This window comes from Cherax quadricarinatus, chromosome 50, assembly GCF_038502225.1.
Source record: "Cherax quadricarinatus isolate ZL_2023a chromosome 50, ASM3850222v1, whole genome shotgun sequence".
NCBI classification, from domain to species: Eukaryota; Metazoa; Arthropoda; class Malacostraca; order Decapoda; family Parastacidae; genus Cherax; species Cherax quadricarinatus.
In genome coordinates, this window is record NC_091341.1 from 30,109,898 (window position 1) to 30,126,468 (window position 16,571).

At 39.8% G+C, this 16,571-nt stretch overlaps 1 protein-coding gene across 1 annotated transcript in view; it reads right to left on the reverse strand.

The window, feature by feature from the left end:
- LOC128705197 (uncharacterized) overlaps window positions 1-16,571 on the reverse strand; it is an 82,181-nt gene that overhangs the window by 40,922 nt on the left and 24,688 nt on the right. The window contains exon 2 of the mRNA XM_070095616.1: window positions 1,575-1,925. Within this exon, the coding sequence (XP_069951717.1) occupies window positions 1,575-1,925 (351 nt within the window). The remainder of the gene's footprint in view (window positions 1-1,574; window positions 1,926-16,571) is intronic.

A 16,571-nucleotide genomic window follows, 5' to 3' on the forward strand; every position in this document is an offset into this window, starting at 1 on the left:
ATGGTAAAGATATCCAGATGTTACACAGGTGTTTAATTGACTACCCATTGCTTTTATAAGCACTTCTACACGCTTTGACATAGACTCGACCATGATGAACACCTTCCGGCAAGTTCTTCGTAGCGGTACCAGGTCCTAATAGCAGCAGCAATTAGCTTCTCCACGGTTAGGCAGTCCTGAGAGTTTCCAGGCAAATTTAGAACGCTTAGCCCACTCTCTTTGGAGAATGTAAGCAATTTTCTGGAAGTGTGGCATGGAGCAAGATCCTGCTGGAAAATGTCTTCTCCATCACGAAAGTCTCTACCCATAATGGGAAACAAATGAGTTGCCAGGATTGCCTCGTATCTGTCACTGTTCATCGTTCCCTCAACAACAACAAGCTGTCCAGGGCTTTTAGCAATAAAACTACCCCAAAACATCTTCTTATGTGGGTGTTTTGGCGCTTGTTGAATGTGCTCATTCCGAAGAGGTTCGCCTTTGCTTAGGCTCATTATCACTGATCTGTATCCATGTACTTCAAAATGCACCACATCTGAAAATATAACTTTTCTCAATTCGCCTGTCTGTCCCTTATGATGCAGTTTCCACCGCAGCCGTTTTCTCTTCATAGCAGCAGTCAATGACTGTTTCCATACCGGCTTTCCGGCATTTCTGCCAACTTCAAGAAGTTTTCGTCGGATTACTGAAGAATCAACATTTTTGCCAGCTGAAGCCAGCTCTCTCAGTAGATCTTTGCTGGTTTTCTTGGGATCCTTCACACTATTTCTTACAATAGTGAGGTGTTGTCTTGCATTTTCTTCCACATCTCTCTAGACGTAGCACTCCACAATTACCAGTGTCGTCAGCTCTCTTCAGAATCCGACCAACAGTTGACTTTCTTAGGCTCCGATTTTCGGCTATATGTCTTTTACTCAAATCAGCATGTTTTCTAAGAGCTACAAAACATGCACTCTTCCTAGTTGTAACATCCATCATGAATCATGAAATGAAGGGGGGAATTTGGCGAAACCACATTCACTCATGGAACACGCCTTCAGGAAAAGCATTACAGAACAACAGCTGTTGTAGCACTGACGAAAGTGACAGGGTAACACCACAGTTAGATGGTTGCTAGGAGTTAGTAGCAAACTCTTATGAAAAGAACACAAACTACATTAAGCAGGAGACTAATGTTCTTGTGTTCTTGTTAATTTTCACACTGCTGTACGTATTAAGAGATTTCCCTAAAATGTCAACTAGGTCCCTTCAGATGCTTAGCTAATTATAAAACTCGTTCCAAAACCAAATATTAGTAATCAAAGAGCTCTTATCAAGATATGCATTATAACAACATAACAGAGACTTCGCAGATAGGAGAGGGATTCCCTGTTAGTATGTGTCTACTGGTGAGGTGAGTGTTTCCTATCAATATTGTGCAGAGAATTACCTCAGTGACAGTTTATGTTGAAAGACAAGGGTCAGGCACCTACATCCTGTCGAAGGTTGCACTCCTTCACATATCAAGGAGACACTACAGTCAATCACAACATTCACATAGGTATAGTACACACCTGAGTCATGTGTATGATACTCACCTACAACAGTAATAGTGGCAACGTCAGACTCAGTGTGAAAATCTGGAGCCTCAGCAGACACCTCACAGCGGAAGACTCCTGACGCCCCAAGAGTTAGATCGTTGATTTTTACTTTGCCTTTGTTTGAAAGTGTTGTGTCTACCGTTAAAGGATCGCCCTTCACTGGAAATGTTTTGATGGGCGGGTTTTCTGCCGGCGTCCAACGGTAGATCTCGTCCAGACCCAAATACCACTTGAGGGCGTATATGCTCTCTCCCTCGTCCACAAACTCACAGTCCAGCCACCCACCATTTCCCACCTCAACGGGAGTCGGCACTGTCACCTTGGTGATATGCAAACCAGCAACAACATCTGGAAGATAATAGTGAACATAGGATTTTTGAGGTGGAGATATTACTGTGTGTGATTTGTTCAAGTTTCTACAATAACGTATAAAAGTTATTAAGCTTGACTTCTTTGTAGAAAATATTGTATTTACCCTATTCTTTATTTACAGAATTATTATATTATTCATTATATAGTATGTATAATATGAATTTCAGTGTTTAAGACCATCCCAACATAGCAGAAAAATGGTAAAGGGAAATATTCGTTGCATGTTATAATGATGAGTCATATCAAGGCTTCCGTATAAACTAGTTTTGGACGTTGTGCAACCCAGCAAGATATGCCTTGCATTCCATGGAATCACCTCTTGTGCAGTAATGCTTGCAAAAGGAAGAATACAGATTGCAGCATAAGTATATATATGATTCATGTGAGCGTTAATGATTTGAAGCTGATAAGAAGCATTCAAGAGTTGCTGCATGGAAACTAATACCTCAAATTCATCAATATACTCGGCAAATTGGCACCTACAAAGCCTAGATATCAATCTGAGCTTGCCACTAAGTAATATTTGTTTGTTGATAAATTAGACACATGTGCAACTCTTGGGTATCTTTATTGAGGAAACGTTTCGCCACACAGTGGCTTCATCAGTCCATACATAGGAGAATCTTGAAGAACAGGAGGAGAATGAGGTAATCAGTCCCTCAACCTTGAGTCGATGTGGTCAGCCCATCAATCTTGAATAGAATACGGCATACGTGCTGAGAAGGAGCTTATAAACCGTTGGCAGGAGAGGTGCAGCAGTCATAGGTCGTGTAACATTTGTTCAATGTTGAAGTAGGTCGTGCCCAAGAATTAGGCAAGCGAAGAATTCCCAAGTATTAAGATCCCAAGAAGTTGCAGTGTCTGACAGGTTTGTAGATGAATGGTTCAGAGAACCGACATTTGTTTATAAAATTGGCAAATTGGAACTTACTCAGTCCTCTTAAAAGGTAAACCTTCCTAGGAGCAACATACACCATTTTCTCTGTTTGAAGTTGCTGAGAAGCAATGGAAGTGATGGTAATCTTAAGGAATCACACAGAAAAATATACCTCAAAATTGGTTTAATTATGTTAGCAAACTGTCACCTACACGGTCCAAGATAAAGCAAAAAACACTTACATAATTACAATATTCTGGCGCTGAGGGACTGAAGCCTATCAGAAAAGCCTTCAATTATTGAAGAGGAAATTAAACATTTAATAAAATTAGCAAGTTAGAGCGTACACGAATTAATAATTGATTAAATACATGATTGACTTAAATTACTACAGTGTGGTTAGTTCTGACGTCACGTTATTCTTTACTAAATATCCAGTTGATGATTTATTAAGTTTCCTAACTGAAGACCTTTGAAATAACGATATTCTATTGCCTGTGTTAACAATCATTCAGCTTATTATACTATGCATTGTTCATGCAAAGTCTGAAATTAATAGCGAGTTTTATACTCAAAAGTTTGGTATAACTATGGAAAATTTTCTCTCACAAGTCCTTAGCAATTTATATATGGTATTTTTTTGAAACCAGACTGTTTAACAGAATAACAAAAAAAGGCACAATACCGTGACTGGAACGATACACAAATAACCCGCACATAAAAGAGAGAAGCTTACGACGACGTTTCGGTCCGACTTGGACCACCTATATATAGCCGTCCTGCTCCACTTCTGGTTAGTGTGACTTTGTAAATGGTCCAAGTCGGACCGAAACGTCATCGTAAGCTTCTCTCTTTTATGTGCGGGTTATTTGTGTATGTTTAACAGAATGATTCCTGATACAGCTAAGTGATACAGGTACGTGGATGACAGTCTGTGCTTAAAGCTCAAGAATACATCAGGACATCGACACAGTAGTCAAGGACAAATTGAATGACCTGAAGAGAATGGGCATCAAGTGATCTTGATGCCCTGTATCTCCTTATAAGGTGTCTTATCTTGCCAAGACTTACTTCTTGAGGTGTGCAACCTCTTTCGACAACCCAACACTTCGCAAATATGACTCACTTCTGAGCGCTATCTTTAAAAAGGCACTAAATCTGTCAGTGGAGGATCAGCAATGGGATCAAGAAACTCTCCCAGTGTGACTGGGAGGTACAGTGGTGAGCAAAGCAACGCAGGTAGCTTTACCTGCATTTCTGTTCTCGTGTATGGCTTCCAGTGGATTAGTCAAGGATATTATCCAGGAACGCTCAAGAGCTGAGGTTCATTGAAGTATCCAAGCAGACCAGCTCCTCCCAAAGACCACGAACAGTCCCACTGGGACAAATAAATCATGAAAAAAATTGTCAACGCAATGCTGAAGAACACTTCAGGAGAGGATAAAATTCGTCTCCTAGCGGTGAAGGCACAACATTCAGGAGATTACCATTTAGTTATTCCCAGCTCTCCCTAGGCGCGCGAATCGACCCACAGGCCATTCGGATTGGTGTTGCTCTTCGCCTAGCCGCCCCTATACTCACTGAACATAGATGCATTTGTGGAAGGACGTCAGCAGAGCAATTCGGACTTCATGGTCTCGTGTGTCATATATCAGAAGAGAAGTATGCTAGACACGAGGAGGTCAACGACATCATAAAGAGAAGATACAACAGGCAGGATAGGTAAAGGTCTCACACACAGCCCGTTGCCCAGCTCAACGGGATCCCCAAGGATGGGGGTCCGACGGAAGTTAAAAGCATCCAGATGGAGTCACTATGCTACCCTGGAAGGATGGTAAGAAGATTGCCTGGGGCGGCTATATGTTTGCTGTCACGTTGGCAGACATTTACTTGCCATACTCTGAAGTTGAAGGGGGTGGAGCCGCCAGTTACAGGGAGACCCAGAAGATCTGCAAATATGACTTGCTGCTCAGTTACTGTAACTTCATCACAGTAAGGTTGGACACCCTTGGAATGTGGGACAAGTGTGTTCTAAAGTTCTTACTTAGGATAAAACTGTAAGTTCCTATTTAAGCCAAAATCGTAAGTTTTACCTATTCGGCACGACGATAGGTTCATAGGTTCGAGTCTCCGTCGACCCGAGATTAGTGTTTGGGAATATATATATATATATATATATATATATATATATATATATATATATATATATATATATATATATATATATATATATATATTTAATTATATGTTGGTAGACAGCAACCACCCAGGGAGGTACTACCGTCTTGCCAGGTGACTGTGAAACAGAAACCTGTAACTGTTTTACATGACGGTAGGATTGCTGGTGTCTCTTTTCTGTCTCATAAACACGGTGGATAACAGGTATATCTTGCTACTTCTCCTTAAACTTAGGTCACACTACACAGGCACGCACAAGCATATATGTATATATATATATATATATATATATATATATATATATATATATATATATATATATATATATATATATATATATATATATATATATATATATATATACATCTAGGGTTTTTCTTCTTTTTCTTAATAGCTCTTGTTCTTGTTTTTTTTCTGTCTCTATTGTCCATGGGGAAGTGGAAAAGAATCTTTACTTCGTAAGCCATGTGTGTCGCATGAGGCGACTAAAATAATGGGCTAGTAACCCCTTCTCCTGTACACCTTTACTAAAAATCAGAAGAAGAAAAACTTTATAAAACTGGGATGCTTGAATGTGCGTGGATGTAGTGCGGATGATAAGAAACAGATGATTGCTGATGTTATGAATGAAAAGAAGTTGGATGTCTTGGCCCTAAGCGAAACAAAGCTGAAGGGGGTAGGCGAATTTCAGTAGGGAGAAATAAATGGGATTAAGTCAGGAGTAGCTGAAAGAGTTAGAGCTAAGGAAGGGATAGCAATAATGTTGAAGAACCAGTTATGGAAGGAGAAGAGGGAATATAAATGTGTAAATTCAATGATTATGTGGATGTGAAAAGTGGGTCATAACAAGCGTGTATGCACCTGGAGAAGAGAGGAGTGTAGAGGAGAGAGAGAGATTTTGGGAGATGTTAAGCTAATGTATAGGAATCTTTGAACCAAGTGAGAGAGTAATTTTAGTAGGGGACCTGAATGCTAAAGTAGGAGAAACATTTAGAGAGGGTGTGGTAGGTAAGTTTGGGGTGCCAGGTGCAAATGATAATGGGAGCCCTTTAATTGAACTTTGTATAAAAAGAGGTTTAGTTATAAATATGTATTTTAAGAAAAGAGGATAAATAAGTATACAAGATATGATGTAGGGCATAATAACAATAGTTTGTTGGACTATGTATTGGTAGATAAAAGACTGTTGAGTAGACTTCAGGATGTACATGTTTATAGAGGGGCCACAGATATATCAGATCACATTCTAGATGTAGCTACAGTGAGAGTAAAAGGTAGATGGGATACAAGGAAAATAGAAGCAGCAAGTAAGAGAGAGGTGAAGGTGTACAAACTAAAAGAGGAGGCAGTTAGGGTAAAATATAAACAGCTATTGGAGGATAGATGGGCTAATGAGAGTATAAGCAATGGGGTCGAAGAGGTATGGGGTAGGTTTAAGAATGTAGTGTTAGAGTGTTCAGCGGAAGTTTGTGGTTACGGGAAAGTGGGTGCGGGAAGGAAGAAGAGCGATTGGTGGAATGATGATGTAAAGAGAGTAGTAAGGGAGAAAAAGTTAGCATATGAGAGGTTTTTACGAAGTAGAACTGATACAAGAAGGGAAGAGTATATGGAGAAAAAGAGAGAGGTTAAGAGAGTGGTGAAGCAACGTAAAAAGAGAGCAAATGAGAGAGTAGGTGAGATGTTATCAACAAATATTGTTGAAAATAAGAAAAAGTTTTGGAGTGAGATTAATAAGTTGAGGAAGCCTAGGGAACAAATGGATTTGTCAGTTAAAAATAGGAGAGGAGAGTTATTAAATAGAGAGATAGAGGTATCGGGAAGATGGAGGGAATATTTTGAGGAATTGTTAAATGTTGATGAAGATAGGGGAACTGTGATTTCGTGTATAGGGGAAGGAGGAATAACATCTTGTAGGAGTAAGGAGCCAGTTGTGAGTGCAGGGAAAGTTCGTGAGGCAGTAGGTAAAATGAAAAGGGGTAAGGCAGCTGGGATTGATGGGATAAAAATAGAAATGTTAAAAGCAGGAGGGGATATAGTTTTGGAGTGGTTGGTGCTATTATTTAATAAATGAATGGAAGAGGGTAAGGTACCTAGGGATTGGCAGAGAGCATGCATAGTTCCTTTGTATAAAGGTAAAGGGGACAAAAGAGAGTGCAAAAATTATTGGGGAATAAGCCTGTTGAGTATACCTGGTAAAGAGTATGGTAGAGTTATTATTGAAAGAATTAAGAGTAAGACAGAGAGTAGGATAGCAGATGAACAAGGAGGGTTTAGGAAAGGTAGGGGGTGTGTAGACCAAGTGTTTACAGTGAAACATACAAGTGAACAGTATTTAGATTAGGGTAAAGAGGTTTTTGTGGCATTTATGAATTTAGAAAAGGCATATGACAGAGTGGATAGGGGGGCAATGTGGCAGATGTCGCAGGTGTATGGTGTAGGAGGTAGGTTACTGAAAGCAGTGAAGAATTTTTACGAGGATAGTGAAGCTCAGGTTAGAGTATGCAGGAGAGAGGGAGATTATTTCCCAGTAAAAGTAGGCCTTAGAAAAGGATGAGTGATGTCACCGTGGTTGTTCAATATATTTATAGATGGGACTGTAAGAGAAGTGAATGCTAGGGTCTTGGCAAGAAGTGTGGAATTAAAAGATAAAGAATTAAACACAAAGTGAGTGTTGTCACAGTTACTCTTTGCTGATGACACTGTGCTTTTGAGAGATTCTGAAGAGAAGTTGCAGAGGTTGGTGGATGAATTTGGTAGGGTATGTAAAAGAAGAAAATTAAAAGTGAATATAGGAAAGATAAGGTTATGAGGCTAACATAAAGATTAGGTGACGAAAGACTGGATATCAGATTGGAAGGAGAGAATATGGAGGAGGTGAATGTATTCAGATATTTAGGAGTGGACGTATCAGCAGATTGGTCTATGAAGGATGAGGTGAATCATAGAATTGATGAGGGGAAAAGGGTGAGTGGTGCACTTAAGAGTCTGCGAAGACAAAGAACTTTGTCCGTTGAAGCAAAAAGGGGAATGTATGAGAGTATAGTTGTACCAACACTCTTGTATGGGTGTGAAGCGTGGGTGATGAATGTTGCGAGGAGAAGGCTGGAGGCAGTGGAGATGTCATGTCTAAGGGCAATGTGTGGTGTGAATATAATGCAGAGAAATCGTAGTTCGGAAATTAGGAGAAGGTGTGGGATTACCAAAACTAGTATCCAGAGGGCTGAGGAGGGGATGTTGAGGTGGTTCGGACATGTAGAGAGAATGTAACAAAACAGAATGACTTCGAGAGTGTATAAATCTGTAGTGGAGGGAAGGTGGGGTAGGGGTCGTCCTTGGAAGGGTTGGAAGGAGGGGGTAAAGGAGGTTTTGTGTGCGAGGGGCTTGAACTTCCAGCAAGTGTGCATGAGCGTATTTGATAGGAGTGAATGGAGACAAATGGTTTTTAATACTTGACGTGCTGTTGGAGTGTGAGCAAAGTAACATTTGAAACTGGCAGGCCAGACTTGAGTCCTGGAGATGGGAAGTACGTAGTAATAAGTAAGTAATAATCGTAGTAGTAAGTAGTAATAATCTTTTTGCCTAATAAGGCAAGCTTAATTTTATGAATCCAAAAATTTCGAGAAAATCATTCTGAGCCTAACGAAAAAAAATATATTTCATTGTGTTTGTTTATGAAATTATTGCAAATTATCTAAAATATATTTAGTTGGATTAGGCTAAATTAAATTGCAATTGTTATAATAAGGTTAGGAAAGTTTTCTAAGGTTCTTTTGGTACAAAATTATTAGTTTTTACATTAACATAAATGAAAATTTTCGTTCTGCTTATTCGACAGAATATGTTGAGGGGAAACTACGAGCATGGATCTATTAATACAATAAGAATAAATTAATACAAAACCTGTATATTCAATAATACTTGAAAACACTTTTTCTAGGCTGGAAGGGAATGTAATCAGAGAAAAATAGTCATTACACACTCTAAGCCAAATGAATGTGCAGCTATCTGAAACACTCTCACTGAAAGCATGTTTCAGGTTACTGATTATAACCTGAAACGAATGCGTCATTTCATTTCGATTTGTTATTAGTCATGGATTAAACGTTATGTCACATCTGTACAAAGCGACATGTCATGATATTTGACGTGTTACAGCACAACAGATGCTATCATTTTATTTTTACTGTTGACATATATTTAGTGGAGGAGCTAGTGGATTGTATGAGAGAGAATTGTTAAATATGTTTTGGTTCGTTTGAACGATGTTTACAAGGATAAGTTCTATAATTAACTATGTTAACTAGTTCGTGGAGCAGTTGCTAGAGTGATAAATGATTGGATACATGTACCGATTAACAGGTATACGATTTTTTTTTTAACAAGTCGGCAGTCTCCCACCGAGGCAGGGTGACCCAAAAAATAAAGAAAATCCCCAAAAAGAAAATACTTTCATCATTCAACACTTTCACCTCACTCACACATAATCACTGTTTTTGCAGAGGTGCTCAGAACACAACAGTTTAGAAGCATATACGTATAAAGATACACGACATATCCCTCCAAACTGCTAATATCCCGAACCCCTCCTTTAAAGTGCAGGCATTGTACTTCCCATTTCCAGGACTCAAGTCCGACTATATAAAAATAACCGGTTTCTCTGAATCCCTTCACTAAATATTACCCTGCTCACACTCCAACAGATCGTCAGGTCCCAAATACCACTCGTCTCCATTCACTCCTATCGAACAAGCCTATGCACGCCTACTGGAAGTCCAAGCCCTTCGCCCACAAAACTTCCCTTATCCCTTCCTTCCAACCTTTTCAAGGACGACCTCTACCCCGCCTTCTCCTACAGATTTATATGCTCTCCATGTCATTCTACTTTGATCCATTCTCTCTAAATGACCAAACCACCTCAACAACCCCTCTTCAGCCCTCTGACCAATACTTTTATTAACTCCACACCATCTCCTAATTTCCACACTCCAAATTTTCTGCATAATATTTACACCACACATTGCCCTTTGACAGGACATCTCCACTGCCTCCAACCGCCTCCTAGCTGCTGCATTCACAATCCAAGCTTCACACCCATATAAGAGTGTTGGTACTACTATACTTTCATACATTCCCTTCTTTGCCTCCATAGATAACGTTTTTGGACTCCACATATACCTCAACGCACCACTCACCTTTTTTCCCTCATCAATTCTATGATTAACCTCATCCTTCATAAATCCATCCGCCGACACGTCAACTCCCAAGTATCTGAAAACATTCACATCTTCCATACACCTCCCCAATTTGATATCCAATTATTCTTTATCTAAATCATTTGATACCCTCATCACCTTACTCATAAGAACATAAGAACATAAGAAAGGAGGAACACTGCAGGAGGCCTGCTGGCCCATACTAGGCACGTCCTTTACAATTCATCCCACTAACAAAACATTTGCCCAACCCAATTTTCAATGCCACCCAAGAAATAAGCTCTGATGTGAAAGTCCCACTCAAATCCAACCCCTCCCACTCATGTACTTATCCAACCTAGATTTGAAACTACCCAAAGTCCCAGCCTCAATAACCCAACTAGGTAGACTGTTCCACTCATCAACTACCCTATTTCCAAACCAATACTTTCCTATGTCCTTTCTAAATCTAAACTTATCTAATTTAAATCCATTACTGCGGGTTCTCTCTTTCAACTTTCTACCTTTACACACACTCCCAAACTCATCTACTAACCTTTGCAATTTTTCTTTAGAATCTCCCATAAGCACAGTATCATCAGCAAAAAGTAACTGTGTCAATTCCCATTTTGTATTTGATTCCCCATAATTTAATCCCACCCCTCTCCCGAACACCCTAGCATTTACTTTTTTTACAACCCCATCTATAAATATATTAAACAACCATGGTGACATTACACATCCCTGTCTAAGACCTACTTTTACCGGGAAGTATTCTCCCTCTCTTCTACACACCCTAACCTGAGCCTCACTATCCTCATAAAAACTCTTTACAGCATTTAGTAACTTACCACCTATTCCATATACTAGCAACATCTGCCACATTGCTCCCTCATCCACTCTATCATATGCCTTTTCTAAATCCATAAATACAATAAAAACTTCCCTACCTTTATCTAAATACTGTTCACATATATGCTTCAATGTAAACACTTGATCTACACATCCCCTACCCACTCTAAAACCTCCTTGCTCATCCGCAATCCTACATTCTGTCTTACATGTAATTCGTTCAATAATAACCCTACCTTACACTTTTTCTGGTATACTCAGTAAACTTATTCCTCTATAATTTTTACAATCTCTTTTGTCTCCCTTCCCTTTATATAAAGGAACTACACTCACTCTCTGCCAATCCCTAGGTACCTTCCCCTTTTTCATACATTTATTAAACAAAAGTACCAACCACTCCAACACTATAAATCCCCCCCCCCCTACTTTTAACATTTCTGTCATGATCCCATCAGTTCCAGCTGCTTTACCCCCTTTCATTCTACGTAATGCCTCACGTACCTCCCCCATACTTACATCCTGTTCTTCTTCACTCCTAAAAGATGGTATACCTCCCTGGCCAGTGCATGAAATTACCGCCTCCCTTTCTTCCTCAACATTTAAAAGTTCCTCAAAATATTCTCGCCATCTACCTAATACCTCCCTCTCCCCATCTACTAACTCCCCTACTGTTTTTAAATGACAAATCCATACTTTCCCTAGACTTTCTTAACTTGTTTAACTCACTCCAAAAATTTTTCTTATTTTCATTAAAATTTCTTGACAGTGTCTCTCCCACTCTATCATCCGCTCTCCTTTTGCACTCTCTCACCATTCTCTTCACCTTTCTTTTACTCTTCATATACTCTGCTCTTCTTATAACACTTCTGCTTTGTAAAATCCTCTCATAAGCTAACTTTTTCTCTTTTATCACACCCTTTACTTCATCATTCCACCAATCACTCCTCTTTCCTCCTGCACCCACCCTCCTATAACAACAAACTTCTGCCCCACATTGTAATACTGCATTTTTAAAACTATTCCAACCCTCTTCAACCCCCCCACTACTCATCTTTGCACTAGCCCATCTTTCTGCCAATAGTCGCTTATATCTCACCCGAACTTCCTCCTCCCTTAGTTTATACACTTTCACTTCCCTCCTACTTGTTGTTGCCAACTTCCTCTTGTCCCATCTACCTCTTACTCTAACTGTAGCTACAACTAAATAATGATCCGATATATCAGTTGCCCCTCTATAAACATGTACATCCTGGAGCCTACCCATCAACCTTTTATCCACCAATACATAATCTAACAAACTACTTTCATTGCGTGCTACATCATACCTTGTATATTTATTTATCTTCTTTTTCATAAAATATGTATTACTTATTATCAAATTTCTTTCTACACATAGCTCAATTAAAGGCTCCCCATTTACATTTACCCCTGGCACCCCAAATTTACCTACTACTCCCTCCACAACATTTTTACCCACTTTAGCATTGAAATCTCCAACCACAAGTACTCTCACACTTGGTTCAAAACTCCCCACGCATTCACTCAACATTTCCCAAAATCTCTCTCTCTCCTCTACACTTCTCTCTTCTCCAGGTGCATATACGCTTACTATAACCCACTTTTCACATCCAACCTTTATTTTAATCCACATAATCCTTGAATTAATACATTTATAGTCCCTCTTTTCCTGCCATAGCTTATCCTTCAACATTACTGTTACTCCTTCTTTAGTTCTAACTCTATTTGAAACCCCTGGCCTAATCCCATTTATTCCTCTCCACTGAAACTCTCCCACCCCCTTCAGCTTTGTTTCACTTAAAGCCAGGACATCCAGCTTCTTTTCATTCATAATATCCACAATCATCTCTTTCTTATTATTCACACAACATCCACGCACATTCTGACTTCCCACTTCGACAATTTTCTTCTTATTCTTTTTAGTAATTATTACAGGAAAAGGGCTTACTAGCCCATTGTTCCGGTATTTTAGTTGACTTTTACAACACGCATGGCTTACGGAGGAAAGATTCTTATTCCACTTCCCCATGGATATAAAAGGAAAAGTAATAAGACCAAGAACTATTAAGATAAAATCAAAGAAAACTCAGATGAGTGTGTATAAATAAACATGTACATGTATGTGTAGTGTGACCTAAGTGTAAGTAGAAGTAGCAAGACGTACCTGTAATCTTACATATTTATGAGACAGACAAAAGACACCAGCAATCCTACCATCATGTAAAATAATTACAGACTTTCGTTTTACATTCAATTGGCAGGACGGTAGTACCTCCCTGGGTGGTTGCTGTCTACCAACCTACTACATATACGATTATATTCGATTATATACATAAAATAATTTGATTACATCACCCTTTCTTAAAACGAGAAAGTGTGAATGCTGCTTCACTGTACAAAAGTTAAGTAGTGATAACATCGAACAATGAACAAACAAGAGTATCAGGAAAACTTTGCCAGAGAGTTATTATCTTCAGAGTAATGGATTTTAATTTATTTCATCTATCGCATTGATAGATAACTCACTATACTATAGTTTTCCATATTACATTTACATGGAAATTCAATGATGTCAGTTAATCAGAATGATACTAAAACGTGGTAATATAATATTCTTAAGGCTGGGGAACAAGTGTTGAAGAAATATCAATACCAGACTTTAACATTTATATATTGAAAACTCTTATTCAAAACTCGCTAACAAACTGAAAACACAAACTAGTATTAAAGTACAAACCGTCAGAGCAGATACTGAAGGTGGTTTAACAAGACAAGAAACCAAACACTAGGATATATTTCTTAAGCAACACATTGGGTTCAGTGACCCTGAACACTTCTAATATGCGAAGGTCAAGGATAACAATATATATAGGCTTAAAAGTGAGGCTGGGTTAGGTAGGATTTGACAGAAAACTAGATTATTGTGCCCTGACGAAGGTTTTAGTATGCTGGAGGCTCTGGTAATCAGACGGAAGCCTTACACTGGCTTTCTGGTCAATTAATGTTACGATTATAACCATTCATATTATATTTTAAACAGTGAGGTGTGAGATATGGGTGGTAACCTGATGATAGTTTTACCATGGTTGGTCTTACCATGGTTGGTCTTACCATGGGTGGTTCTACCATGGTTGGTCTTACCACGGTTGGTCTTACCATGGGTGGTTCTACCATGGTTGGTCTTACCATGGTTGGTCTTACCATGGTTGGTTCTACCATGGTTGGTCTTATGAAGGTTGGTCTTACCATGACTGATCTTACCATGGTTGGTCTAACCATGATTGGTTATACCATGGTTGGTCTCACAATGGATGGTTCTACCATACTTGATCTTAACATGGTTGGTTCTACCATGGTTGGTTTTACCATGGTTGGTCTTACCATGATTGGTCTTACCATGGTTGGTCTTGCCATGGTTGGTTTTACCATGGTTGGTCTTACCATGGTTGGTCTTACCATGGTTGATCTTAACATGGTTGGTCTTACCATGGTTGGTTTTGCCATGGTTGGTCTTACCATGGTTGGTTTTACCATGGTTGATCTTACCATGGTTGGTCTAACTATGGCTGATCTTACCATGGTTGGTCTTACAATGGTTGGTCTTACCATGGTTGGTCTTACCATGGTTGGTTTTACCATGGTTGGTCTTACCATGGTTGGTCTTACCATGGTTGGTCTTACCATGGTTGGTCTTACTATGGCTGATCTTACCATGGTTGGTCTTACCATGGCTGGTCTTAATATGGTTGGCCTTACCATGGTTGGTTTTACCATGGTTGGTCTTACCATGGTTGGTCTTACCATGGTTGGTCTTACCATGGTTGGTCTTACCTTGGTTGGTCTTAATATGGTTGGTCTTACCATGGTTCCTTTTACCATGGTTGGTCTTACCATGCTGGTCTTACCATGGCTGATCTTACCAAGGCTTGTCTTACCATGGCTTGTCTTACCATGGTTGGTCTTACCATGGCTTGTCTTACCATGGTTGGTCTTACCATGGCTTGTCTTACCATGGTTGGTCTTACCATGGTTGGTCTTACCATGGTTGGTCTTACCATGGCTTGTTTTACCATGGTTGGTCTTACCTTAGTTGGTTTTACCATGGTTAGTCTTACCATGGCAGGTCTTACCATGGTTGATCTTACCATGGTTGGTCTTACCATGGTTGGTCTTACCATGGTTGGTTTTACCATGGTTGGTCTTACCATGGTTGGTCTTACTATGGCTGATCTTACCATGGTTGGTCTTACCATGGTTGGTCTTACCATGGTTGGTCGTACCATGGTTGGTTTTACAATGGTTGGTCTTACCATGGTTGATCTTACCATCGTTGGTCTTACCATAGTTGGTCTTACTATGGCTGATCTTACCATGGTTGGTCTTACCATGGCTGATCTTACTATGGTTGGCCTTATCATGGTTGGTTTTACCATGGTTGGTCTTACCATGGCTGGTCTTACCATGGTTGGTCTTACCATGGTTGGTCTTACCATGGTTGGTCTTACCATGGCTGGTCATACCATGGTTGGTCTTACCATGGTTGGTCTTACCATGGCTTGTCTTACCATGGTTGGTCTTACCATGGTTGGTTTTACCATGGTTGGTCTTACAATTACTGGTCTTACCATGGTTGATCTTACCATATTTGGTCTTACCATGGTTGGTCTTACTATGGTTGTTTTTACCATGGTTGGTCTTACCATGGTTGGTCTTACTATGGCTGATCTTACAATGGTTGGTCTTACAATGGTTGGTCTTACCATGGTTAGTTTTACCATGGTTGGTCTTACCATGGTTGGTCTTACTATGGTTGGTCTTACCATGGTAGGTCTTACTATGGCTGATCTTACCATGGTTGGTCTTACCATTGCTGGTCTTACTATGGTTGGCCTTACCATGGCTGGTTTTACCATGATTGGTCTTACCATGGTTGGTCTTACCATGGATGGTATTACCATGGTTGGTCTTACCATGGCTGGTCTTACCATGGCTGATCTTACCATGGCTTGTCTTACCATGGCTTGTCTTACCATGGTTGGTCTTACTATGGTTTGTCTTACCATGGTTGGTCTTACCATGGCTTGTCTTACCATGGTTGGTCTTACCATGGCTTGTCTTACCATGGTAGGTCTTACCTTTGTTGGTTTTACCATGGCTGGTCTTACCATGGTTGATCTTACCATGGTTGGTCTTACCATGGTTGGTCTTACCATGGTTGGTTTTACCATGGTTGGTCTTACCATCGTTGGTCTTACTATGGCTGATCTTACCATGGTTAGTCTTACATTGATTGGTCTTACCATGGTTGGTCTTACCATGGCTGGTCTTACCATGGTTGGTCTTACCATGGTTGGTCTTACCATGGCTTGTCTTACCATGGTTGATCTTACCATGGTTGGTCTTACCATGGTTGGTCTTACCATGGTTGGTTTTACCATGGTTGGTCTTACCATCGTTGGTCTTACTATGGCTGATCTTACCATGGTTAGTCTTACATTGATTGGT